Here is a 26,164-nt window from a genome sequence, read left to right as displayed (position 1 = left end):
CTGTCACTTCAACCCTAGCCTTTGCTGATTCAGCAACTCTCCTAGAAAGACTAACCCAGTCCCTAGTTCAGGGATGCTCAGCTTCCGCCCTCCTGAAGATGTTGGCCTTCAACTCCCATAAGGTGATTCTCTTTATTTAGCAGTGGGAGAGGAACTGGCCCTATCCACCCCCAGCACAGTACCTCCAGTGACTGTTGCTGGTATCTGTCTTATGTATCTTTTTAGATTGTGAGCCCTTTGGGGACAGGATTCCATCTTATTTGTTTGTTATTTCTCCGCCCTGAGCCATTTTTGGAAGGGCGGTATAGAAATTGAATTAATAATAATAATAATGATGATGATGATGATGATGATGATACCGCTTTTCAACAAAAGTCTACAAAGAGGTTTACACAGAGAAATAATAAATAAATAAGATGGATCCCTTCTTATCTTAATAAATAAATAAGATGGATCCCTTCTTAAAGGGCTCACAATCTAAAAAGAAACATCAGATAGACACCAGCAAAAGTCACTGGAGGTACTGTGTGGGGGGTGGATAGGGCCAGTTACTCTCCCCCTGCTAAATAAAGAGAATCACCACGTTAAAAAGGTGCCTCTTTGCCCAGTTAGCAGGGGCAAAATGGCAGCACTCCGGTAGTAACTCTGATCAGGGATTCCTTTGGTTACTTTTATGTTGGATATGATTTTCTCAGCTATTACAAGGTGAATTTGACCTATAACAATTGGGGGTGGTGGGGAGTTCCTCATTTTTGTTCACAGATTCAGAAATGTGAAACTGCTATCTGGATATATTGCTGTGATAAAAGTATATATTTGCCATCTCTCAACCATCACTATCATGTTCAAAAGCATTTCCACCAATGCATTCCCATTCTGCAGCTCCTTCAGGTACCTGCTACAGGTCATTACTGGGTGCTAAGGGCAGCACCAAAGTGGATGTTAGAACAGAGAAAATATGTCATGTCATAAGAAACAAGAGATGAAACAAGGGACAACCCTTCATCTTGTTCACCTTGATGATAGTGATGGAGACGCACACATTCCAAACACTTTATATGTCTTTTGCATACCTCAACAAGGCCTTGCAAGATCCTAACAAAGATAACACATCCATAGTGCACTCGAGCTGCAGAGGGTATTAGCATATTGAGCGTAGAGGTCAGTAGTATAGCTGCACCAAACACCCTATAAGAGAACAGAAAGGTGATGTATATGGACTTATTTCAGAATATGCATCATTCCAGCATACATTTGCATATTCAGATCTGTCATTTTGTTTTTAGGCTCTCCATAAAACATATGCATGTGTGTACATTTTTACTTATATATGTTCCATACATGAAAAAAAATGTTTCTGTGAGGGGAAATGGTGATGTTAATAAAGGACAACAGAATGTTTTAAATTTCTTGAACACACAAAGCCCAAAAAGAAATATCTTCCCTAGAAATACCAGTAAATGAGTAAAGTACTGTTACTTGTTTGCCACATCCCTGACTGACTTTGAGTTTCAAAGATACTTCTATAGGATTCATTTTCCTTTGAATGTGAGAGTAGATTAATATAGTCTTTTAAATGATTTATTTACAAATATATTTATAAACAAATTTGCAAGAAGGACCTATTTGACCCAAACAGACACCTAAAAACAAGCAGCAGCTTCTAAGAGCCTCTGCACCTCAAGGTACTTTGCCTTCAGCCAACTATAATATCAATGTTAGTTGCCCCCCAAAACCCGCACACAGTTACAGGGCCAAAAGCAGATAGGAAGTCCCACCTAGCACTGTCACTCACCCCCTCTCTCTAGGCATTCATGGTTGCAGCAGCGGTTGTCTGCAGGGAGATCTGCTGTAACCACACGGGCAGGCATTTCTGAGATTGGCAGCCTGGATCTCCTCAAACTGCCCATCATGGAAGCGCCTGCCCTAAATCTGTTCTGTTCATATTATTATTTTTGAGTTAACGTGTGAGGTATTGAGTTGTGATAGTTTTCATTTTTATATAAGATTTATTTATCTTGGAGTATAATATTGGTGATGGTCAATGACCAAAATAAACTATGAGGCTCTTCTCACAATCAGTGAGAAGAGCCTGGATGGGGTTTGCGGGGAGAGCAGGCTAAGCCCCAGAGGCGTAACTATAATAGGGCAAGGGGAGACAGTTGTCTGGGGGCCCACTGCCTTGGGGGCCCCCCAGAGGCAAGTCACATGACTGACTCCCCCAGTTGCGCATCCACCCAGGCTTCCTTCAGTTGTATTCATCCTCCGAAACCAATGTGAGTGTTAAGACCTGGAGCTACCCTGTTTCCCCGAAAGTAAGACCTAGCAGTAATTTCTGATGTACTGCTAATTGCCCTAGTGCATTTTTTGGGGCTAAAATTAATATAAGACACTGTCTTATTTTCGAGGAAACACGGTACCAGAACAGCATGTCTTTCTCTAGCACCATTAAATGACTTGCATTGTCCACAATTTACAAAACCTTAAAAAAAATAATTTAGGATGACATCCTACTGTGGCACATAGGAGAGAGATAGATAGATAGATAGATAGATAGATAGATAGATAGATAGATAGATAGATAGACAGATATTATCAGCCCCATTTAAGATTTCTTTGCTTCATGAGTTGAGCTTCAGTGAGGTGGGGGCCAATTTTAAAATCTTTTCTCTGGGCCCACTTCAACTTTGCTATGCCCCTGGTAAGCCAACTCTCCCAGCAGATGATCAGTCAGCCATCTATGGGTGGCTGCACTGGCCGCCCACACGACTGCTGACTCCGTCACAGAGCTGGCCGGGGCTTGGGAGTTCAGGGGCCATGCAGCCCCCGGTAGTTCCAGCATGCCCTGCATGAGTAACCCCAGTAACGATCTGGTAACCCCAGTTAGCAGAGCGCTCACTTCACTAATCTGGGGTAAAGGGAGGGGTGGTTTGGGCGATTTGCTGCCGGGAGCCACTTGGCTCCCTTGGCAGCAAACAACCGCCAAAAAGCGGGCTAGGCTCCCTTACCCCACTTTTTGGCGATCGTGAGAATCGCCTCTATGAGTTCATTCACACAGTCGAAACTGTGCTCTACCCAGGTTTGGGAGCTGTGTGTGCTCCCAATTTTCGGTTGTGTGGAAGCAAAGTAAGAGGAAAACCTGGTTAGAAGTGATTGAGGCTATTCCCACGATCAGCCAAAATCGGGCTAGGGGAGCCTAGCCCGATTTCGGCTGATCATGGGAGCCACCAGGCTCGCAGGCAAGGCCGGTTGCTTCCCGGCGGTTAACCCGCCAAACAACCCTTCCCCTTAAACCGGGTTTGCGGAGCAAGCGCTCTGCAAACCCGTTTTTTAAAATCATGAGTAGCTGCGGTGTGGCTCCGCGCCACGGCTACTCACGAGTAGACCCTCCGAGGGGAGGCAAAAATCTGCCTTCCGGCTCCGGGGGTCTCTCCAGTATGCCCTGCGCACTCGCACAGGGCATACTGGAGCTTCCAGGGGCCATGCGGCCCCTGAACTCCCTAGCCCCTGCCGGCTCTGTCAAAGAGCCTGCAGTTGTGTGGGCTGCTGATCTGGCCATCCAGGGCTCCCGCCCTGCTCTCCCCACAAACCCAGACAAACCGGGTCTCACTGATTGTTAGACCCGGCTCATTATGTGGAAGAAAGGTAGAAGGAAAAGCTACTCCGGTTTTCTTTTTACCTTGCTTCCACACAATCACTTCTACCCAGGATTTTCTCCACTTGCTTCCACACAACCAAAAACTGAGAGCACAAACAGCCCCCATACAGAGAACTGTAATAGAACACAGTTCCTGATTGTATGAATGACCTCTATAACTAACCAACATGTATATGTGAAGTGAAGGAACCCTTAAAGTAACATCAAAAAATAGTCCTTGAGGACGTCCAGTGAATAGTGTCACTTTTGAGCCAGAAAGACCTGTGTTCAACCCCAGATCTGCCAAGTACATGGCTGTAAAGAGGTCATCTACTTAATTCAGTTGTTGTTAAGGATAAATAAAATAAGGAAACCTTGTTCCCTTCAGCAGGAAATGGTAGATGGAATGCAGTCTGCAACAAAACAACAGTTACCATAACCTTGATACTAAAATGTGGTTTGGTGTTGTCAGTTCATTGACAACAAGGCTTCAACAAGCAGGAAACAGGGACATATTCCAAGGTATAAAGTGCACTTCCAAGACATGCTTTCCATGTGTCTGCTTTTACCAAAAGGAGAGAGAAAAATTCTTGAACTGGAAGTAGGACACATTTTGTTTGAAAAGGCAGACAAATGACTTCAGGCAGCTGCACAGGAAAAGGTCATTTGTTCCATGGAGGATGTTCAACAGAGATGGACCCCACTTCACGCTCTTATTATTAATACATCCTATCAAGCCTCTTTCTATATAAACAGTATCTCAATCTCTTGAGAAAGAAAGCTTGAGTATGTGACAGAGTGCATATACCTCTGCTTGACAGCTTTCCCTTACAAATTTCCAGTAATCTTTTTCTCCCTAGATTAACTATTTTGTTATGAATTCACTGTTTACTCTTTAAATATATGAGCTGTGTTTCCTGGACAATGAACAAAATAAAAATGTGAGGGGTTAATATCCTAATGTTTTATTTTTAATCTTTTCATTCTAATGCATAGCTTCATATATATATATATATATATATATATATATATATATATATATATATATAGTGTGTGTGTGTGTGTGTGTGTGTGTGTTTATGGAAATATCAAGTTCACAATAAAGTCAGGTTATTTTGTTACATATACATATCCTATATTAATAGACAATCACATCTCTGTAAGAACCTGTTCAGAACCTATACAACATGGGATATTATACTTACATACAGGGTCCCTGGGTGTATACTTGGAAGCACACAGAGACTGAAATATTGCCTTCCACTTTTCACACTTACAGCAGTTGTCTGAATAAACAAAGACAGATCCTTGAAACACTGGGATACTAGCATTCCACATCATGGGAGGTACTCTCCTCATGTACAGCAGTTGTTTCTTCAGACAAATACTATAAGTGTAGAGGAGAGCTGGTCTTGTGGTGCATGAATTGTCCCCTTTGCTAAGCAGGGTCTGCTCTGGTTTGCATTTGAATGGGAGACTACATGTGTGACCACTATAAGATATTCCCCTTAGGGAATGGGGCCACTCTGGGAAGAGCATCTGCTTGCTTGCATGCAGAAGGTTCTAAGTTCCCTCCCTGCAATCTCCAAGACTGAGTCTCTCTGAGACAGAGACTCCTGCCTGCAACCTTGGAGAAGCCACAGCCAGTTTGTGTAGAAAATACTGAGCGAGATGGACCAATGGTCTGACTAAGTATAAGGCAGCTTCTCAGAGAGCAGGGTTTCAGATACAGAGGCAGGTTTCCAAGCATTCTCTCAGGGATCTTGTACCTAAGAAAAGTGTCTCCACTTGAAGGATTGTGGCATTGTGCCTGCAATGGTACTCCCATTGGGAATGGTGGGAAGAAAGTAGAACTGCAAGTGCTTCCTCTAGTGGGATCAGTGGCACGCTGTGCCATATGTGGGCCACTGTAATTAGAGATGCGCACAAATTGATTTTTTTGATTTGATTTGTACCCGAATCGAATCACCCTCAATTTGTTATGTGTCCGAATCTGGCCAGCTAGCACAGGGGTGATTTATTTTGTCCACAAATCTCCCAAAACAGGTAGCTCTGGGTACAAATCATTTTGTACCCAAATCACACACAGACAGCAGGCACAGGTAGTGATTCTCTCAGCAGCAGGAAGGGGTGGGGGGAAAGCTCTTATCTTTTCCTGAATCAGGAAAGCAGGAACAAAAAGCAGAGAATCTATTCCAGGCAGCATGGGCAAGGCAAAGCAAAGCTCCCTTGGCTCTCTGGCTCTCTCTCTCTTTTCTCTCATGAGGCAGAAAGGCAGAATGGTGGCTGGCTGCCTGTACATTTGAAAATCCTTCCTTCGAACTCCCCCCACCCTTGTTCCTCTTTGTCCCTTCTCCTATCCAATGTGGGGTCAGTCACCCCTGGCAACACAATATTTGAATGGAAATGAGCCAATCTGGAACCAGAGGGAATCGTCAGCCAATCATTGCGCACTGTAAGTCACCAATCTGAAGTTTGGGAGGGCAGGATTTAAAAAAATTCCTGACACAAAATGGAGACAGCAAGACAGATCACCACAAAATGGAGGTCTGAATCTACAAATTTTTTAGATCCAAAATCTGGGCGATTTGTTTTGTACTCGAATCTGGCCAGCTAGCACAGGGGTGATTTGTTTTGTCCACAAATAGCCCCAGACAGATTTGGGTACAAATAGTTTTCTACCTGAATCGATTCGCACATCCCTAACTGTAATTATTATTAGTATCTCAACCATTCACAACTCATGGCTGTATACAGGGATTTGGGTTACAACACTTATTTATCTTCACAACCAGCCTTGCCCTGTGATAGAGGAGGTTACAAGAGTATGATTGGTCGCCAAGTCACTCAATGAGCTTCACAGCTGAGTATGGATTTGAGGTCTTTTTCTTGGATCAAAATCCAACATTCTAATCCCCTATGCCACACTGTCTCCTTATAGATTATCAGTCTTTAAGAAATTATAAACATGTGATATAATGTAATGTAAATATTCATAAGGTCCATATGTCACTTTTCAGCCAAGGGCCCCAAGGTCGTACAACTTTTAAGAAAAACGATTAAAACATGTATTTATATTTTGAATCACTTTTCTATTTTACATCCTAAAATTGAAGATTGATTGATTGATTAAATAAATAAATAAATCTCATTGTTGCTGTGGTTTTACTTGACAGGTTTGTTTTTGCTCATATAATTCTATCACTCTCCTTTTTGTTTATTTTTTAAAATCATAGACATCACTGTTTATTTTATAATCTGAGCACTTTTTATAATTCATGTGCCTTTTGATATGTCTGGTGAACAGCATAAACTACATCTGACATTAATCTGATGTGCAGTGCTCTAATGGCTGCACTGTAGATGCATAACAGTTCATTAGGCTGAACTTAAAAGTTTCTAGTGTTGGCCCAAGACTGGTTCGGTTTATCCAAATATCTGATAATCTGAACATATTTGCTTGTCTCTGAACCTCTTAGGCTAGCAGATCCAGCTTAATATTCATGACCATTTTTGTGTCTCAAAATTATGTAGAATGTCAGGAGGATTCTTAATTTAATTGGGGAGAATTTAATTATGACTTTCTTTAAAATGACAGGTATTTTGTAATTTTAAGCTGTTAAATCTATTTCTGGACTGACAATAATCACCCGTCTTGATCTGCAACATTTTTTTGCTCTGGGCATGCATGCATATCAAAGGATTTGTAATTTAAAAGACAACCACTTGTTAACCTGTCATTTGGCACTGGGGTCATTCACACAGTAAAAAACTGTGTTCCTCCGGCGTTTGGGTACTGTGTGTGCTCCCAATTTTTGATTATGTGGAAACAAGGTAAGAGGAAAACCTGGGTAGAAGTGATTGTGTGGAAGCAAGGAAGGAGGAAAAGCTACCCAGGTTTTCCTCCTACCTTGCTTAGTTCTACACAATCAAAAATTGGGAGCACACACAGCCCCGAAACCCAGGTAGAACACAGTTTTTGATTGATGAATGACCTGATTGTCTCCTTAGGGAATTCTTTCCACCTTGTCTTCTCTGCCAAGGAACACACCCACATCTGTCATGTCACCTCTGTGTACTGTGGTCCTTGCAGAAGATTCTGGAGTGTGTTCTACAGGGCATATGAAGGTCAAATAGGGTGCTAGATAAGCTTGTTGGACCTCATCTTCATCCTGAAAGTGCACTAAAGAATACATCACACACTCCCCTATGCCCTTCAATCTCTGGATCTTTCGGTTGCTAGTGACATACTCTGAATTAAAGTGAGCAGAAATAAAAGTATCTAACTGAAGAAGCATTTGATGATTTTCTAATATTTTCTGTACATGACATGAAATGACAGAGCCAAGCACTTCATTTGTTCATTTTGACCATTGTTCTGAATGGATAAGGATTTTCATCTAAGCTTCTCACCATGGTATCCATATAGCTGACATCAAAACCAGGACAAATACAATGTCCAAAGCCGACAATGATATAGGAAAACTAAGCTCCAAAAGCTATGTCTTGACCTCTGCAACATGAAGGCTCCGCTTTCAAAATAATGGCTTATCTGCAGACTAGTGTTCCATTCACTCTGGGAATGAAATAAGTGGTACAACAGACTTAAGAAGTCTGCAGAGCTGTGCAAAGTTGCAGTGATTTGTGAAGTCGCACAACTGGATACATACAAGGAAGCAGCATTTTGTGCGAAGCATTGTTGTGATATGCAACACGACCTGTCAACATCTTCCACTAGCACAAGAACTAGTCTAGAGCAGACTTGCTTCCTGTGCGCAACATTGTATTACATCCAACAACATCCTTGAGCTAGCACAACAACACAACGGTAGTCTGAATATGGACCAATGTCTTCATGTTTACTGGCACCGGTTCTTAATATTTGTACTGTATATTTGCTTCCATTGCAGGCATGCATGGCCAGGGCACAGGATTTGACTTTTACATTTGCAAACATTTTACAACCACAATGCGTTCAAATTCACAAGTAGCTAAAAATGAAACACTCCTCTTAAAAGATTGCTTAGGTTGTTCCTTCTGGAAATAGTTCCACATAGTGGAGATCAGTCTGGTTAAAGGAATTTTCTTTTGTTTCCATTCTGCACATTTGTGCTGCAGTTATTTAAAATCCTTTCTACTGCCTCCAGAATGATTTTAACAACATAAATACCTAACCGAGTGACTTGCTTTTCTTTGCGACCATAAATTGAGAGACTGAAAAAAAGAATTAGAAGCTGCTTGTAACATTCAAATACATGTTAAGCCAACATCATTAAGGACATCAAAAGAACATTGCGTGATTATCTGTCAGCAGATGGAGCAATTGCTTCACTGACTTCTAGTTTGAGATGGGAGTCCCTTATCCTAAGTATATCACATCTTAGAGCTATTAGTTTAATATAGATGGAATTTCCAGCTCCATACAGCAAGTTCTGTGGGTACATGGTAATATGGTACTTGCATTGGATCAGCACTACTAACAATGCAAAATTAAAAAGAAATTGACATTTTTTTTCACCTGGGAAGCCCTTTTGCTGTCCTGCTTCAATAATTCTAGGCTAACCAGGTAGTTTTTCTGAATTCTCTAGTTTCCCGGAGAGGTGAGGTCAGATCACACTTAAAAGCAGTAATCTTGAAGAAGATTTTGTGCCCTGTAGGTTCCTTCCAATAAATAACAACAACAACAACAACTGTAGTCGAGAAGAAAGACAAACAAGTTAAAATAATTGACATAGCAATACCAGGTGATAGCAGAATAGAAGAAAAAGAAATGGAAAAAATCACCAAATACAAAGATCTACAAATTGAAATTGAAAGACTGTGGCAGAAGAAGACCAAAATAATGCCAGTAGTAATTGGTGCCCTGGGTGCAATTCCAAAACACCTTGAAGAGCACCTCAACACCATAGGAGCCACAGAAATCACCATCAGCCAATTACAAAAAGCAACAATACTGGGAACAGCCTATATTCTGCGAGAATAATAACAGCAACCATACTGATAATAAAATTCAGCCATCCCAGGTCCTTGGGAAGGACTCGATGTCTGGATAAAAGAAACCAGTAAATAACACCTGTCTGACTGTGTAAACAACAACAACAACAACAGTGCCCTTGGTGCAGTACCAAAAGAACTTGAACACCATCTTGACACCCTGGGCATCGATAAAATTACAACACATCAGCTACAGAAGGCCACACTGCTCAGGACAGCACCAATACTATGACGCGATCTTTAATTTTTCTTTAGTTATCCTAGACCCTTGGAAAGGGCCAGATAATTAAAGTACCAAATCCAGTCAATAACATCTGGTAGACTGTGTGTAAATAGCATAATGATAATCATAATTTATTAATAATTTTTATTATGCTATTTTTAGCACAATAGCATAATAATTTCAGCATGATAATTTTTATTCTGCTGTTTACACACTGTCTACCAGATGTTATAGACTGGATTTGGTACTTTAATTATCTGTTCCTCCTCCTCCTCCTCATTATTTATTATTATTATTATTTCTTGTTTACACAGTCAGACAGCTGTTATTGACTGGTTTGTTTTATCCAGACAGCGAGTCCTTCCCAAGGACCTGGGATGGCTGAATTTTATTGTCAATATTGTTGCTGTTGTTATAGATATCGTCGCAGAATATAGGCTGTTCCCAGTAATGCTGCTTTTTGTAATTGGCTGATGGTGATTTCTGTGGCCCCTATGGTGTTGAGGTGCTCTTCAAAGTGTTTCAGAATTGCACCTAGGGCACCAGTTACTACTGGGATTATTTTGGTCTTTTTCTGCCACAGCCTTTCCATTTCAATTTGTAGATCTTTGTATTTGGTGATTTTTTCTATTTCTTTTTCTTCTATTCTGCTATCCCTTGGTATTGCTATGTCGATTATTGTAACTTGTTTTTTTTTCTTCTCGACTACAGTTATGTCTGGTGTATTGTGTGGCAGATGTTTGTCTGTTTGTAGTCGGAAGTCCCATAATATTTTCACATCTTCATTTTCTTCAACTTTTTCAATTTTATGGTCCCACCAATGTTTGGCTACAGGTAGCTTGTATTTTTTGCAGATGTTCAAGTGTATCATCCCTGCTACTTTGTCATGCCTTTGTTTGTAGTCAGTCTGTGCGATCTTTTTACAACAGCTGATTAGGTGGTCCACGGTTTCATCTGCTTCTTTACAAAGGCGGCACTTGCTGTTTGTTGTGGATTTTTCGACTTTTGCTCTTATTGAATTTGTTCTCAGTGCCTGTTCTTGCTCAGCCAGTATTAAACCCTCTGTTTCTTTCTTCAAGTTGCCATTCTTAAGCCATTATTTATTATTATTACTATTATTATTATTATGCTAGTCAATAACATCTGGTAGACTGTGTATAAACAGCATAATAAAACAACATTTATTTGATATCTTTTTTGCCTCTGGATCTTCATTCTCCCCATCTCCAAGATGTCTCATTGTGTGGTTAAGAAATTTGAGAGCCAGTTTCAATTCGCTGCTCAGCTCTCAACTCCCCATATATTTTGGCAAAGTCCAATTTCTCTGTCTTTATATTTTTCATCTGTAAAGTGGATCTGTCTCACAGTATTGTTGTGCAGGCATCAATCTACCTGTCAGGATTGTTGTGAGAGCAAAAAAGATAAAGTATTGCACAAATTGCCTGTCCAGCATTCATAGTGAAACAATGTTTAGCAGGATTTCTAAAAGGAACAGTTTATGAACTCCAGGTTTAGTTTATGCACTCCCGGTTTTTATAATCTTATAGCATTATGGTCTGAATGGAGTCAGTCCTGGCCCTTGTCCCTGAAGTGTTGCTTGTTGACCCATGATTACATATTCAGTCTCCAGGTGTTGGAAAAGAAACAGGCTTATTAAATAAGGTTTCATACAGCTCCCTGGAAAAGCTTTAAATTACCTGTATTAACTGAGACCTAACTTAGAGATAAATGTATTTTCCATTCCCCTAGTCTGTATCAGAAATAACAACATAAGAATAGCACTGCTGGATCAGCATCCAGTATCTAGTCCAGCATCCTGTTTCACACAGTGGCCCACCAGATGCTTCTGAGAAGCCCGCAGGAAAGAGCTGAGGGCATGACCTCTCTCTTGCTGTTATTTCCCTGCATCTGGTATTGAGAGGCATGTTGCCTCTGAGGCTGGCAGTAAAGGTGTGCACGGAACCAGTTCTGTGCACACCCAAGAGGATGGAGGTGGTGGCTTTAAGGCATGGGGAGTGTGCACTTACCTCCCCCGCTGCATTCCCCCCTCCGGCGCGGCTTTAAAAATGCTGGTACAGGATGGCTGTATACCTTCTTGCTGCTCTTGTCAGTGTAAAACCAGAAGTGGTGGGCACACGTGCACCCACCACACGTGCACACACATATGTGTTGCAGGCACACGTGTATCTGCCACTTCAAGTTTAATGCTGACCAGGGTGACAAGAGGGTACATAGCCTCCCAGCACCAGCATCTTTTAAAGCAGCGCTGGAGGGGGGAATGTGGAGGGGGAGGTAAGAACAGCCTCCCCATGCCTTAAAGCCACCCCTGCCCCCATGTTCAAACTGGTTTGAACACAGGGGTTCTGAACCTGTTCGGTGTTCCTTGAATGGAATGCTAGACAGGTTCATGCACATCCCTAGCTGGAGATGGCCTAAAGCCACCAGACTAGTAGCCATTGATAGACCTGTCCTCTGTGAATTTGTCTACACTACTTTTAAAGCCATCCAAGCTAGTGGCCATCACCACATCCCGTGGCAGAGAATTCCATAGATTAATTATGTGCTGTGTGAAAAAGTACTTCCTTTTTTGGTAAAAAAATTCCCAGCCTTCAGTTTCATGGGATGACCCCTGGTTCTAGTGTTGTGAGAGAGGGAGAAAATGTTCTCTCTGTCCACTCTCTCTACTCCATGCCTAATTTCATGTTTCCCCATAGTTGCCTCTTTTCCAAACTAAAGAGCCCCAGATGCTGTAGCCTTGCCTCATAAGGAAGGTGCTTCACGCCCCAATCATCTTGGTAGCCCTCTTCTGCACCTTTTCCAGTTCTACATTGTCTACGGTGAAAGAACTGCACACAGTACTCCAAATGTGGCCGCACCATTGATTTGTATAAGGGCATTATAATATTAGCATTTCTATCTTCAATCTCCTTTCTAATGAGCCCTAGCATGGAATTTGCCTTTTTCAAAGCTGCCGCACACTGAGATGCCACTTTCAATGAGCTGTCCAGCACAACCTCAAGATCTTTCTCTTGGTCAGTCACTGACAACTCAGACCCCATCAGTATATATGTGAAACTGGGGTTTGTTTGTTTTTGTCCCAAGCTTTACACTTGCTTAAACTAAACCACATTTGCATTTTGTTGCCCACTCCATTTGGGGGAACCATACTGTAATCCAGTATGTGTAATCCAGGCCTTGATCTGGTTGCGTCGAGACTAGGATCCTATCCAGGTGCTTACCAGAAATCCTCCCCACCACTTCCATTTTTCTGCTTATCTGTATGTAGAAGTAAGGAAGGAGTCTGACAGATGATACAATAGACTCTTTTTTTTAATGCCCTAGATGTTGCTGCGAGCAAGTGAAGCAGGATTACCAGGATCTTTCAGGCCCACCAGGATCTCTAGGAAACATTAATACCATAACAGCCAGCATTTCTAGCACTGCCATGAATATGCATAGAAGTGTCCAGAGACGCTGAGAACCATGAGAGATATGGTCTGCATGAACATTCCTGGACATGGCCTTCTGTGCTCATAGAAGCATCTAGAGAACCACTCCATGACTGTCCCACTTCTGTAAAGTACTACTACTACTACAGCTTCTTAACCAAAGTATAAGAACCAGGAAGAAAAGATGGCTGGGATAACTCATATAGATCCTTTTAGGGCACTATAGAATCCAAAAGAATCTGGACCTGATCCTAAATAGAACTGGGAGGGGAGCCCATGAAACCCTGTGTCCAACCATCCCCCCTTTCCTACCCTATCAATAACTAAAGTTCTTGCATTTGATAATAAGAGAAGCTTACATTCTGCACAGCACCCCACCAACCCAAGAGTTCCATGCTACTCCAAAGCCTGTCCACTCTGTCAGTGAGCGCAGAGTGGCTCTGTAGCTACTAACAATTGCATTTTTGCTGTAATGAGGTTTCTCCTATTGGGAATGATGGGGAAATTGATGCTACAGGTAGTACACAATTCTTAGCAGCCAGGGAGCTTCTCCAAACTCACAAGCAGCATGGGTAGGCTTTGGATAGCATGGAATGAGGGCACTCACTGTGCTCTTCTGTGCTGCTGCACAGAACGCAATCCAGCTTCTGTTTTCTGTTGGGACTATCCATATTGGAAACTTTAAGGCTGACCATATTTTTAAGGCTTAAAAATATAACATAGTATATTTTGCTGGATTCTGACAGATGCACTGGGTTAGCAGTTTTTCTTCCCGTATTAAATTTGTGATGAAACATGTTACTTCCATTCATTTAAATATATATATTCTCATCTACATGTTGGGGAGAGGGGTGGAAGCATCTGTGTGTTTTTCTCTGACTAAATCCTATTTTAAATCTCTCACGGAGGATTAATATGGGTAAGCTGATTCTCTGCCGCCACTTCTAATCTAATAAAAGCCTGAATACATTATTAATTTTTGCCACACATCTGAGGCCCGCTTTTGTCGAACAAATCCCACAGCCCCCTCCTCACTCCCTTAGTGCATCATTAAGTTGTGAAAACAGCTTCATCACCTGTGACAGAAAAATGGAAGACCCTCAAGCCATATGGCAGAGGAAACTCACTTGGTGCTTCATTAGCCGGCTCTGTGGGGAAACTGGTGCAAAGAGACACTACAGGATGGTGGGAGTTTGGAACCTTTTGATTTTTAGCTTCTGCTGTATTGGCTGATCTGACTGGAAAACAAAGAAGAGCATGCTGCTGTCTGAGATGGTCTCCAAGTCAAATCTCTTACTAGGTTTTGAATTCAACATGAGCGGTCAAGCTGGCATGCTACCCTTCTCGGTTATCTTTCATAGAGCTGCCTTAATGTTTCCATGTGTAGTGCTGCATTTTTATATTTTTTTAGTTTATTTTAGTATATTTATGTAGAACCTTTCTGTCCAAGCTTTCAAGGTGGTTTGAAAATAATGGCTTACAGTCTAGGAAAAGGAAAACACTAAAAGGAAAACAAATGGGGAAAGGCAAGGAAAGTCAGCAAATTCAGGTACCCGCTCATTCATACTGTTGCACAAGTCCTTTTCAAGCATTTTTCTGTGATAGATGCTGTATCCAAGTAAAATTCCATGAAGGCACTCCTGTAAGCCCCCTCACCCACACTGATATGCTCTTCAATGCCACCCACCCACATTCTCCACAAGTACAGCATTTGTCTCTTCAGACAAACACTGTAATGATGGAGGGGGCAGAGTTTTAGCATATGTCCCAGTGAGGGCAAGGATTCACTGGGGATGCTGTCACTGGGTACAGTGCCCTCACTTTCATAACCCCTGAAGAAGGCTTAAATGAAGATCTGGTAGAAGGGTTAGCAAGGTAGACAAATCTAGGAGGGAAGAAACCTAAAGTCACTTGGCCCCAGCAAGCAGATGGTGATAGCCTCACTATCTCACTTCGAGGAGGAGCCTAATGGCTTCTCTCTGATACATAGGTAATCGCACTATATACAATTGTACATACATCATAAATGTAGATTAATTGATCAACTCAAATTCCTTCTGAAATCATGCTGCCCAAGTATTCTTCCAGCACATTTTTATGCAAAAGCCAGATTTTATCCTGAGCACTGTAATCACATCAGCCACCACCCAATACTAATAGCCTACTATCGCTGCCCTACATAATGAATGGGATAGGCTAGAAATAGACTGACCGTGAATAGCTATCTGTACACAGGTACAGCATAATACCTGAATAGTGTTATGGACTGATCCACATTCAAACACAGCACTCACCTTAGGAATGGGTGCACTAGGTAAAGAAAAAAGTTGAATTTGAGCAGTAAAAAATATATATATTATGGGTTGAGTGTTGTCAAGGCCAGTGCCAGATTGCTATGGGGTAAAGTTGGCTCCTGGTCCCCTGCCAGTGAAATGCAGTCCCCCACCCCCATCTTACTGGACAGGCAGTGGCATCAGCTCCAGTCTCCCCCCCACAGTTGGGGGTCTCTCTTGAGCCATGGGGGTCTCTCCCCCCCGCAGCTGGGGGTCTCTCTCAAGCCATGGCGACTTACAATCCCAAAACAGGGTTAGTGGAGCAATCGCTCCGCTAACCTAGTGGGGGGGGGCATGGTTAAGTGGGCTAACCGCCGGAAGCCGCATAACTCCTGTCGATTCTCACAACCGCAGAAAACCAGGCTGGGCTCCCTTAGCCCGCTTTCGAGTGGTTGTGTGAATAGCCTCATTATCAAATATCAAGACAAGAATTCATCATCAGGACTTTCAACTGAGCCAGGGTTGAGGAAAGACCTACGAACTTCAAATGATATATATATGGAATTAAATATGTGTTTATCACTTTCTATTAATGGAAAATGAGAATGCTCCTTCAAAGACTGAGCAGGCCAATCTTATGGTCTTGCTATGCCAGCAGCTGCTACGTCTGGGGTAATGTCACCATATTCCTAGGCATGCCTAGCAGCAGAGTCAACAACACAAGAATAGCTGCAGACAGGAAAGATAACGAAGCAATACTGACAAACACAGCATCCCTGGCTGTTCCTCTGCCACTCAGCAATCATTGATGACACCCCCACATCCCCCTTGCACAAATGGCACTAATCAACACATGGAGATAGTTAATGACCTCATGATGTCACTCAGCCAATACAGACATCTCTCTATCCCAAGCAGGCAGCTAGAAAGATACTACAGCACCTCTACTTGCACAAACTGCCATGCCAATGCAGGGGTAATTATAAGAGTAGGTAATAAAAATAATCGCCCCAGAATAAGAGTTGCTCTTTCTGTGGAAGGAATATCTCTGAAAACACTGCAGGCAGTATTTGCATTGCTGTCTTTGAGTGGGGACTGACCTTTTGCTGGGTAAAACAAATGAGGTCACATACACACAGAACTGGATAAGCCAAAACAGCAGTGCACCATAGATGCCTTGCGGTAGCTGATCCATTTATTGCTTGCAATTCATTGGAAAGGTCCAGGGCATAAAAAGCTTGTATTGGTAAACGAACAAGTACCATTTAACTTAGAGCTGCCTCAAGCTTCTGTTTGGACCTAAGACTGTATAGACCCTTGAGGAGATCATGCAGGCTCAGCCATTCACATAGACCTCTACTTTGCAAAAGTGAAACTGTTTTCTCCAGTTGCTCACATGGCTGGTCTCACTCTGAGGCCTCTTGGGCTTGCTTCTTAAAGAACTGTTGCATAGTACCTAGTACCAAAGCGGCTTTATAGGGAGCTGTATCTTAGTGGAAAGGCCCAGGCTTAAGATACATGAGTCGCTGGATTTGATTTATAGTTTTGGGCTTCTCGGAAGAACCACATGTGCCAGAATGCACCCATAACACAAGGGAGTGCAGGGTGATAACCAATTAGAGTGGCTTGCACATAGATCAATGGGCTTCTGCAGATTTGAGCCATAATGCACAAAAACACCATGCATTTTGCCTAGCCCATTTCATTGAAGCCAGCCACACCTGCTCATCTTCCTTTGATTGAGTGTCAGCGCTGATTATTGTCCCAGGAACTTTGTTGCCCACTTCTTTGCCACACTCCACTTCATGCAGTGCAACTCTTGGGTTTACAGAAGCAGTAACAAGAGAAGAGAGCCAAGAGAATGGTGTGCTGCTAGAGATCCCCCTCCCACTTCTGGTACTATAAGGACAAGGTTATGGGCTGCAAGCAGACCTTCAGCCCTGATAGGGTGTTGCGTGCCTTCCCACTGTGTCTGCCCCATCATTGACACAACTCTGGGGAACAAGAAGTGCTGGTGGTGCTATCATCTCTGCCAGTCATCACAAGAACAAAGACAGAGCTAGAACAGTCACAGCTTTTATGGGACAACATGAGTTATAACACAAGTTGTGATCACATCATCGAGGAAAGAGTTGTTGACCTTTTGTTCCTGGAAGGCCCGTTTGCCTTTAACTGCTGAATGAGAGGCAGAGGTATAAAAGCTGCAGCTGGCCCCATCACTGGGATGAGTAATACTGCAGCTGTTGCATTACTGGTTGTCTTGCAGGAAAGGCACAAGAGCACTCTAGAACAAAAATGTGGCAACATTTGAAGATAAGCAGTTTTCTTCCTACTGGTCACTGCTGCCATAAGTTTCACTTGTGATTTGCATTGCATTGAGTAGTGGGAGACATTCTTGCTTGTTGGGGTTGAATGGCTGCCCTGTTGCCTGTGGAGAAACAAGAAAAAACATCTGGATCATCGTGTGTAAAAGGTAGCAGCTGTAACAATGAAGTTTGGTGTCTGGATGCTAATTAAGGGTTATTGAATGAATAAATGAAAAATGATACTATCACCTAGTACAGTTCCATTCCTGGGCCTACTTTCCCATTAGCAGTCTTTCTGATGCCTACATTTTGGAAACTCTCTGTTCAGGGGGTCATTAAGGCAATACTCACCCATACAAAGTGAGGAGTTGCTTTCAAATGCTGCCTATCGTGTCTGTTTGTTCAGATGAAGCTCTCATCCTGCAAGAAAAACTGTGAGTTTTGGCCCGCAATGGCAATAGGTGAAACACAGTGCCTGATTTTCACCCAACAAAGTTGGCTGTGATCTCGATGGCCTTCATGGGTATATTGTGGTGGGTTACCTATCTTTGTGGGTTTAGGGTCACCTAGAGCCCCTGTCCTGCAAGCTGCATACTTGCCCTATGTCCAGCATAGTGTAGTAGTTAGAGTGTTGGACTAATACCAGGGAGACCTAGGTTCAAATCCCTGTTCAGCCATGAAACTCACTGGGTGACTCTGGGCCAGTCACTTATCTCTCAGACTAACCTACCTCACACGGTTGTTGTGAGGATAAGCATAACCGTGCACACTGCTCTAGACTCCTTGGAGGAAGTGCAGGATATAAATGTAAAAATAAATAAACAAGGGAGGCTTATTTTGCCAATTCATAGTAACCAGTAATTCTAGAGTGGGGGCAAGACAGCCTGAGGTTGTAACTATTTCAGTATTCTACACATCCATCTGTGTTTGTGTGTTAAGGATTTTTGCTTACCTGTTTATATTGCCTTTTCCTTGTAGTCCCAGATGCAACAGTGGAGTTGAGGTTCCGGGTGTGTATCAGAATCCTGAGGTCTGAGATAGGCTACAGGTAACAGGATGTGGGAAGACAAGTCATATTCATAAGGCTTGTGTGTGTTCAGAAAATTTGGGTCTGGATTCAGATTCAACCCAATCTGGATTCGACAATATCAGATTCGGATTCTATGGGCTCTGCTGATGCTAGATATCAGATTGGATTCAGAATCCAAATCCGAATTCAACTTAAATTCAGATTTTCCCAAAAGTAGTCAATGGGGATAATTTTGAAAATCATGTTGGCCACAGAGTCTTTAAACTTGCCACCAATGTGGGGACCTGGGCCTGGACTCTCTGTAGTGAATTTGAAGAGAATTGGCTGATCCCATGATTTTTGGTAAATTTTGGAATTTTTTGTAAAAATTGGCAAAAAAAAAAAGTGAAATCCGGCTTGTTTCAAGCCAGAACATTACATAAACTTCCGAAATTGAAGACCCTCCTTTGATCATCATTCTAACAGCATATGGAGGAATCTGCCCTGTGCCTTAATGAAAAAGGGTAACATCATGCTCCTTTGTCCCCTCTTATATTTCTGGAATGGGTGGGCATACAGTTATGAAATATGGCACACATGAAGTCCTCATGGGAAGGACTCTGTGATCCCCCCCCCAAAGCTGTGGGTCATTCCTCTAATATTTTTGTGAATTTTTTGGGGGGGTGTCAAAAATGGCTAAAAATTGTGAAATCTGACTTGTTTCAAGTGAGAACTTTACAAAACGTTTTGGATCTAAAGCCCCTCTTGGACCATAATTTCACCCCCATGTGGAGGAAAGAGGGCATTCCTTTAATTTTATTTGATTCTTCTCCATTGCATGAACAGGCAGACTTTTAAAAAGGGATTAAAAGGAAGGATGTGAGCTTTGAGCTTCTCATGCCGGATCATTTTGGCGGGGCTGAGTGAGCACTTTAAGAGGAGGGAAAGCAGGTTTTACCTTCTCCTTTATGGCCACTCCATCACCCTTGCACAGTGCTACTGGGATTAAACGTCCTGCCGTGGGGATGCAGGAATGCTCCCAGCAGTGCACGGGTTGGTGTTGTCACTGAAATTGTATCTGACCATGCACAGATGCCATTTTTGTGACGACGACACCCTGTGCTCTGCTAAGAGCAACCCTGCAGCCCCATGGAGAGGCTTTTAATCCTGACAGCTCCATGCTGGGGCAGCAGGGTGCGGCAATGGAGGAACAGGTAAGACCTGCTTTCCTCCTCTTAAAGTCCTTGCTCTCCATCCCGCCCCCCCCCGATGAGCATGAAATGCTTTGTGCACATCCCTAATTAAAAGGACATTGTACCTTTTAATCCCTTAATGACTAGAAAGAAAAGTGAGAAATTATTTCTGACCACAAAAATAGAAACATTCAAAGTACTGTCACATTTAACAACTGTGTGCTTCTGCAATGCCCCAAAATCGGGGATCCCCCCAAAAAGGGATGTACTTGTTCCCCCAACGTGGGGGTGGAGTGATGGTCCTAGGGATGACTTCAGATCCAGAACATTTTGTAAAGTTCTGGCTTGAAAGAAGCCTGTTTTAACCCCTTTTTAGCCCACTTTCCAGTAGGCTTATGAAGTCACCCAGCATTCTGTGTGTGTCCATGTGTCTCCCTACCCCCATCAACTTTGCAACACCTGGACCAATATGAACCAAATGAGGTACAGTTGTAGTGAGTGCCACAAAGGAACACCTCAATGGCATAGTTTGTGATGATGTCATCCATCTCAATCCAAGATGGAGGATGTGTAAACTTTTGAGGCGCAAGTGGGCTAACTTGTGAACCGCCTAACCGATTTGAACCAAATTTGCTACAGCTGTAGGGACACATAGGGACACCTCAATGGCGAAGATTGTGATGATGTCATCCACCCCAATTCAAGAGAGTGGACACGTAAACTTTTGAGGCACAAGTGCACTAACTTGAGGACTGTCTAACCAATTTGAACCAAATTTGGAACAGCTGTAGTGAGTGACACACAGGGACACCTCAATGGTGCAGTTTGTAATGATGACATCCACCCCAATCCAAGATGGCAGACACATGAATATTTGAGGCACAAGAGATATAATTTGTGGACCTCGATATGCACCAAATTTAGTCCAGATGTAGATACAGTGAAAGGAAAGTAGGCTGATTAGTTCTTACTAGAACAACTTGTCTATTTTTAATCTCCCCCCCCCACCAAAAAAGAACAACAGAGGAATTACCTTGGGGGGGAAATAAGAGTCCTGCCAATGTGGAATTCATGTGTGCCAGATTTCATAACAGCATGCCCATCCATTTAGGAGATATAAAAGGGGGAGCAAAAGGAGCATGCTGTTACCCTTTTCATGAAGGCAAACAGCACATTCCTCCACATGGGGGCAGAATGCTGGCTTGAGAAAGTTCTTCAGTTAAAGTTCTGGCTTGAAACAAGCCAGATTTCACCATTTTTAGCCAACTTTTAAGGCCTGACCAATTCTCTTCAAATTCAAACGGTGATTTTTAGTGACAATGCCCCCCCCCACCCCCATTCACTTCTATGGGAGAAAATCCTATTCCATTTTGCTAATTCCAAAATTCTTAAATATTTCCAAAATTAATTTTGATATTTTGGAATTAATTCTGACTTTACTGATCCAGGTTGTAGGGTTTTTTTTAAAAATAAAATTAAAAAAATCAGATTTAACTGATTTTTACTGATTTGGGGCAATTATGGATAAAATCCTAATTTTGAAATCCAAATTTGTACAGTCCTAGTACAAATATCTGCACCTAGTATCTGCACTTCATTTTTTTTTTGTTCTCCTGGCTCTGTAGATCATTGTGCAATGTTGCTCTTCTGTACAACATCCACGTTTGAAAGCTGTGTGCTCCTAAGACTCTAGACATGGGGGCAGAGTGATGTAGCCCTATGTCATGTATCTTGGTATGTGGAGTCAGTATTCCCTGACTGGAGTTAATATAATCCAGGTGGTTTGCCATGGTTAGCTGCAGAGCTGTGCCATATTCAGACTTGATGTTGTACATGAAATCATATATACATGTTTTTGTATAAATGACTGTGCATACATTCATTTTAAAGATGTTATCCTCAATGCGCATTGAACATAATGTATGAATAACTGTGTGTATACAGATCTGTATTTTCATACAGTGTTCAAAGATTGTACATGCATTTAATACACCGTGTGAGTACAGCTCTAGCTACAAGCCTTTCATTGTGGCTGAAGAGGTGGAAAGGAAGAAGGTAGGTGCACTTGACTAGTGCTATCTTCAATGGAAATGTAATCATACCATGCTGAACTGCACTGCACTATACTAACTCTTTTCAAGGTGTAGCATAATACCATGATCAGGCACTGGAATGATCCATGAGCCAGCAAATGATTCTGATGAAGGCCTCCTCCTCTCATCATCCCTAACTCTATCCACTTTTCAAAGTTATGACAGCTTAAGCACATCACCACACTAGCATAATTCCCACCCCCTATCCCCCACACAAGATAGCATTGTGCTTCTGTGGATCAGGCAGAGTTCAGGAGTAAACCAGTTTCACTCAGTGGGTGTCCCTTGTGGGTTAGATTGCTCTGTTAATGGTATATCATGATGATATTGGTATGGTTTATTGCATAGGCTTTCCATTCTTATAACCCTGTGATGCTTTAATGTTTGCATTTCAGAAAGTATGAACAACAGGCAGTGAGTTTTATGATGATGCTCATCACCAAATGTGAGATAAATTTAACCTTAAATGAAATGGAATATATATGTAGGGAGCAGAGTTTCTTGGGGGGGGGGGCGGCGTGTTAATTTTGCTTTTTAAACACATTCCTAGGTAGCACTGCCAATATTTTTAGCAGCTACCATCAAATGAGATTTCCCCTTATTTCATATTCAACTGCTGCATTAAACTTTAAAGGGGAAATATGAGATTGCTTTTTCTCCACTCATGTACCCTACCCCATGCCCACAGTAGAGAAAGAGCCAGGAGAGCCACATTAACTATGAAATTGACACAGTGTTCATGCAGAATAAGCCTGAACAAGCTCGGGCAGCCGCTGGAGGAGTGTGGAGCAGTTCCCCTAAAAAGCAGGTAAGTAGGTCCTTGCCTACTCCTGTGCTGTCCCACCACTTTTCTGGGTACAGCGCTTGCTCTACAAAAGGCCATGCACAGCTGCAGCACTCCTCCCTACAGATACTGTGTGCAGTTGGCTTACCTACTTTTAAAGAGAACTGCTTCCTGCCCTGCTGAAACAGTTCAGCTGTGGGTGCCTGAGCCAGTTTGGCACTTTCCTAAGGAGGCGCCAAACCTCTTCATGCACATCCCTAATTGCCTGAGCTCCTTTAAAGGAAATTGAACCCTCTCAAGCCCCAGCACCATTGTGGAAGGTGTTCATGGAGTGTTGGAAAATGTAGTCCTTTCTAGAACTTTCCCCATAGAGCTCTATGAGGAAAGTACTAGGAAGAACAACATTTCCCAGAGCTCCATGCTCCAAGAAGGTGCTGGGGTTTCAGAGCCCCATTTCCCTTAAAGGACTCCCACCAGCACTGCACTGTACAGTGGGAACCGTCACCTCTGTGTGGTGTCAGATCGGCTGTGCAAAGTATTTGGCTTAGTCAGAGAACCATATTTGTGGTTGATAGAAGCTGCCATTGGCTTGTGGGCTTTGCAATGGAGAACACTGCTCTAGTTGTTCTCTGAATATAGTAATTAAATATTCATCAAATATTTTTTATCTGTACTTGGCATCTGATAATATTCTGTTTCAATATTTGAAGGCTGATCATTCATAAATGGTATGCAGTAGTAGTTAATATTTGACAACAAAGTTGGCACAGGGTGGTATTTATTGTTTGACAACATTTGATAGAAAGCCTGCAATAATATTTTGCATCTTACTGTTAACAGCTTATGAAACTTCATTTTTCATGCCTGCTAAAATCATAATTCTCAGGAGATGCCAATAAGTCTAAAGAATCTAAATGCCAAATTTTGAGTTGAAATGTCACAGAGATTCAAAAATCAAATTCGACAGTTTGTATTTAAAATAAATGGCAAATGCATCTTTGATGCATTTTGAAATTACAGTTCAGCTCAAATTCAGGGATAGCTGGGTGTTACTTTTTATGAGGCACTGTGCTCATTTTAAGGCTGGCGTCTCAAGATTACTGTACATGTCATTTAAGAATGATGGTAGATAGGATTATTACACACAATTCTGAACACAACTCTCAACAGAGACATAGCAGATGAAGTGGTTCTATTTTGAGGGTGGTGTTGTGCCATTTCAGACTGCTGGTGGGGGCTGAATGCTGAATAAAGGTAAAGTGTACCATCGAGTAGGTGTCAACTCCTGGGAATCACAGAGCCCTGTGGTTGTCTTTGGTAGAATACAGGAGGGGTTTACCATTGCCATCTCCCACACAGTATGAGATGATGCCTTTCAGTATCTTCCTATTTCGCAGTTGCCCAATATACAGGTGAAACTCAGAAAATTAGAATATCGTGCAAAAGTCCATTAATTTCAGTAATGCAAATTAAAAGGTGAAACTGATATATGAGACAGACGCATTACATGCAAAGCGAGATAAGTCAAGCCTTAATTTGTTATAATTGTGATGATCATGGCGTACAGCTCATGAAAACCCCAAATCCATAATCTCAGAAAATTAGAATATTACATGGAACCAAGAAGACAAGGATTGAAGAATAGAACAATATCGGACCTCTGAAAAGTATACAGTGTACTGTGCTTGATTGGCCAGCAAACTCGCCTGACCTGACCCCATAGAGAATCTATGGGGCATTGCCAAGAGAAGGATGAGAGACATGAGACCAAACAATGCAGAATTGCTGAAGGCCGCTAATCCTGGTCTTCCATAATACCTCATCAGTGCCACAGGCTGATAGCATCCATGCCACGCCGCATTGAGGCAGTAATTGCTGCAAAAGGGGCCCAAACCAAGTACTGAATACATATGCATGCTTATACTTTTCAGAGGTCCGATATTGTTCTATTCTTCAATCCTTGTCTTCTTGGTTCCATGTAATATTCTAATTTTCTGAGATTGTGGATTTGGGGTTTTCATGAGCTGTACGCCATGATCATCACAATTATAACAAATTAAGGCTTGACTTATCTCGCTTTGCATGTAATGCATCTGTCTCATATATCAGTTTCACCTTTTAATTTGCATTACTGAAATTAATGGACTTTTGCACGATATTCTAATTTTCCGAGTTTCACCTGTAGGTGTATCTCATAGTCTGGGAAACATACCAGCAGGGATTTGAATCGGCAACGTCTGGCTTGCTAGTCAGTTCATTTCCCTGCTGCTATATTTGCATACACTGCACATGCTGGCTGACATACTGCATGAACTTCTGTGCATGTTGTAATAAAACTGGCACACAGTTGCACAAGTGTGCTCTTGTGCACACACAAAAATTGTGCAAATGTGGTTGCATGATAGTACAGCCATTATTTCCAATGCTGTCCTATTGTGCAAATGCATGCCTGTCATTTTTGCATGAGTGCACATTGTGTTACAACATGCACAGAGGTTTCCACAATATGTCAGCTCCTGTATACACATAATATGTGAATAGGGTTTGTAAGAAGTAGGCCACAGAAGTGTCTAGAAGTAACTATTGTTAAGTAATATTTGCATGCATCTTAACATATGGGTATTAATAGTGCGTCTGTTTGACGCAACATGAGAAGCAACTCAGTCTTATGATAAATATTCAGATACCCCTCAAACTCAATTCATGTTTAATGTTCCACAGTACTGTAGTCCTTGTACCCTTGTCATGGATGTGATAAACTGAAGTGGGATACACCAGGAAAAAGTCTAGATGAGTGACCAAGTCTTTCTTGGAATTACCTGCATGTGTATTATACTTATTAACAATAAAACTAACTGTTCATTTTTGAAGTTCAGCACACAGGCATGAGTTTCATAGGCCAAAAAAAATGCTGGATGGTAAAAATGCTTCTTAATTGTTAGTGATATAAAATTGAAGGTGTTCTGGCACCATCCATTTTTACTGAGGTGTTAACAGCACAACAAATAATGAAATTGCACAATATTCTCAGATCTCTGTAATGTTCAAATTACTGAAAGTGTTTAATGAAACACATTAGCTCAGAATTTCAGTATTTTTTAAGGTTAAAATACAACTGCAGTCACTAACCACAACTCTAGCTATATTTCATGTCTTCCTAGGACAAGGAACATATGTATCCTAGGAAGGAAGACTTTCTAGGA

General features: G+C 42.0%; 1 protein-coding gene and 1 long non-coding RNA gene across 2 annotated transcripts in view; both read right to left on the bottom strand.

The window, feature by feature from the left end:
* Positions 1-26,164, bottom strand: part of SLC17A6 (solute carrier family 17 member 6) — an 86,475-nt gene that overhangs the window by 35,942 nt on the left and 24,369 nt on the right. Inside the window, exon 4 of the mRNA XM_053281374.1 lies at positions 1,074-1,188. Coding sequence (XP_053137349.1) covers positions 1,074-1,188 — 115 coding nt within the window. The remainder of the gene's footprint in view (positions 1-1,073; positions 1,189-26,164) is intronic.
* LOC128338661 (uncharacterized) lies at positions 17,707-18,910 on the bottom strand. The gene is made up of 3 exons (XR_008312664.1): positions 18,835-18,910; positions 18,234-18,302; positions 17,707-18,004 (listed from the first exon to the last, which is right to left on the bottom strand). It is a non-coding gene; the product is annotated as an uncharacterized LOC128338661 (long non-coding RNA).

This window comes from Hemicordylus capensis, chromosome 1, assembly GCF_027244095.1.
Source record: "Hemicordylus capensis ecotype Gifberg chromosome 1, rHemCap1.1.pri, whole genome shotgun sequence".
Taxonomy (NCBI): domain Eukaryota; kingdom Metazoa; phylum Chordata; class Lepidosauria; order Squamata; family Cordylidae; genus Hemicordylus; species Hemicordylus capensis.
The sequence above is the reverse complement of the archived record's forward strand: the minus strand, read 5'-3'. Positions and strand labels throughout refer to the sequence as shown.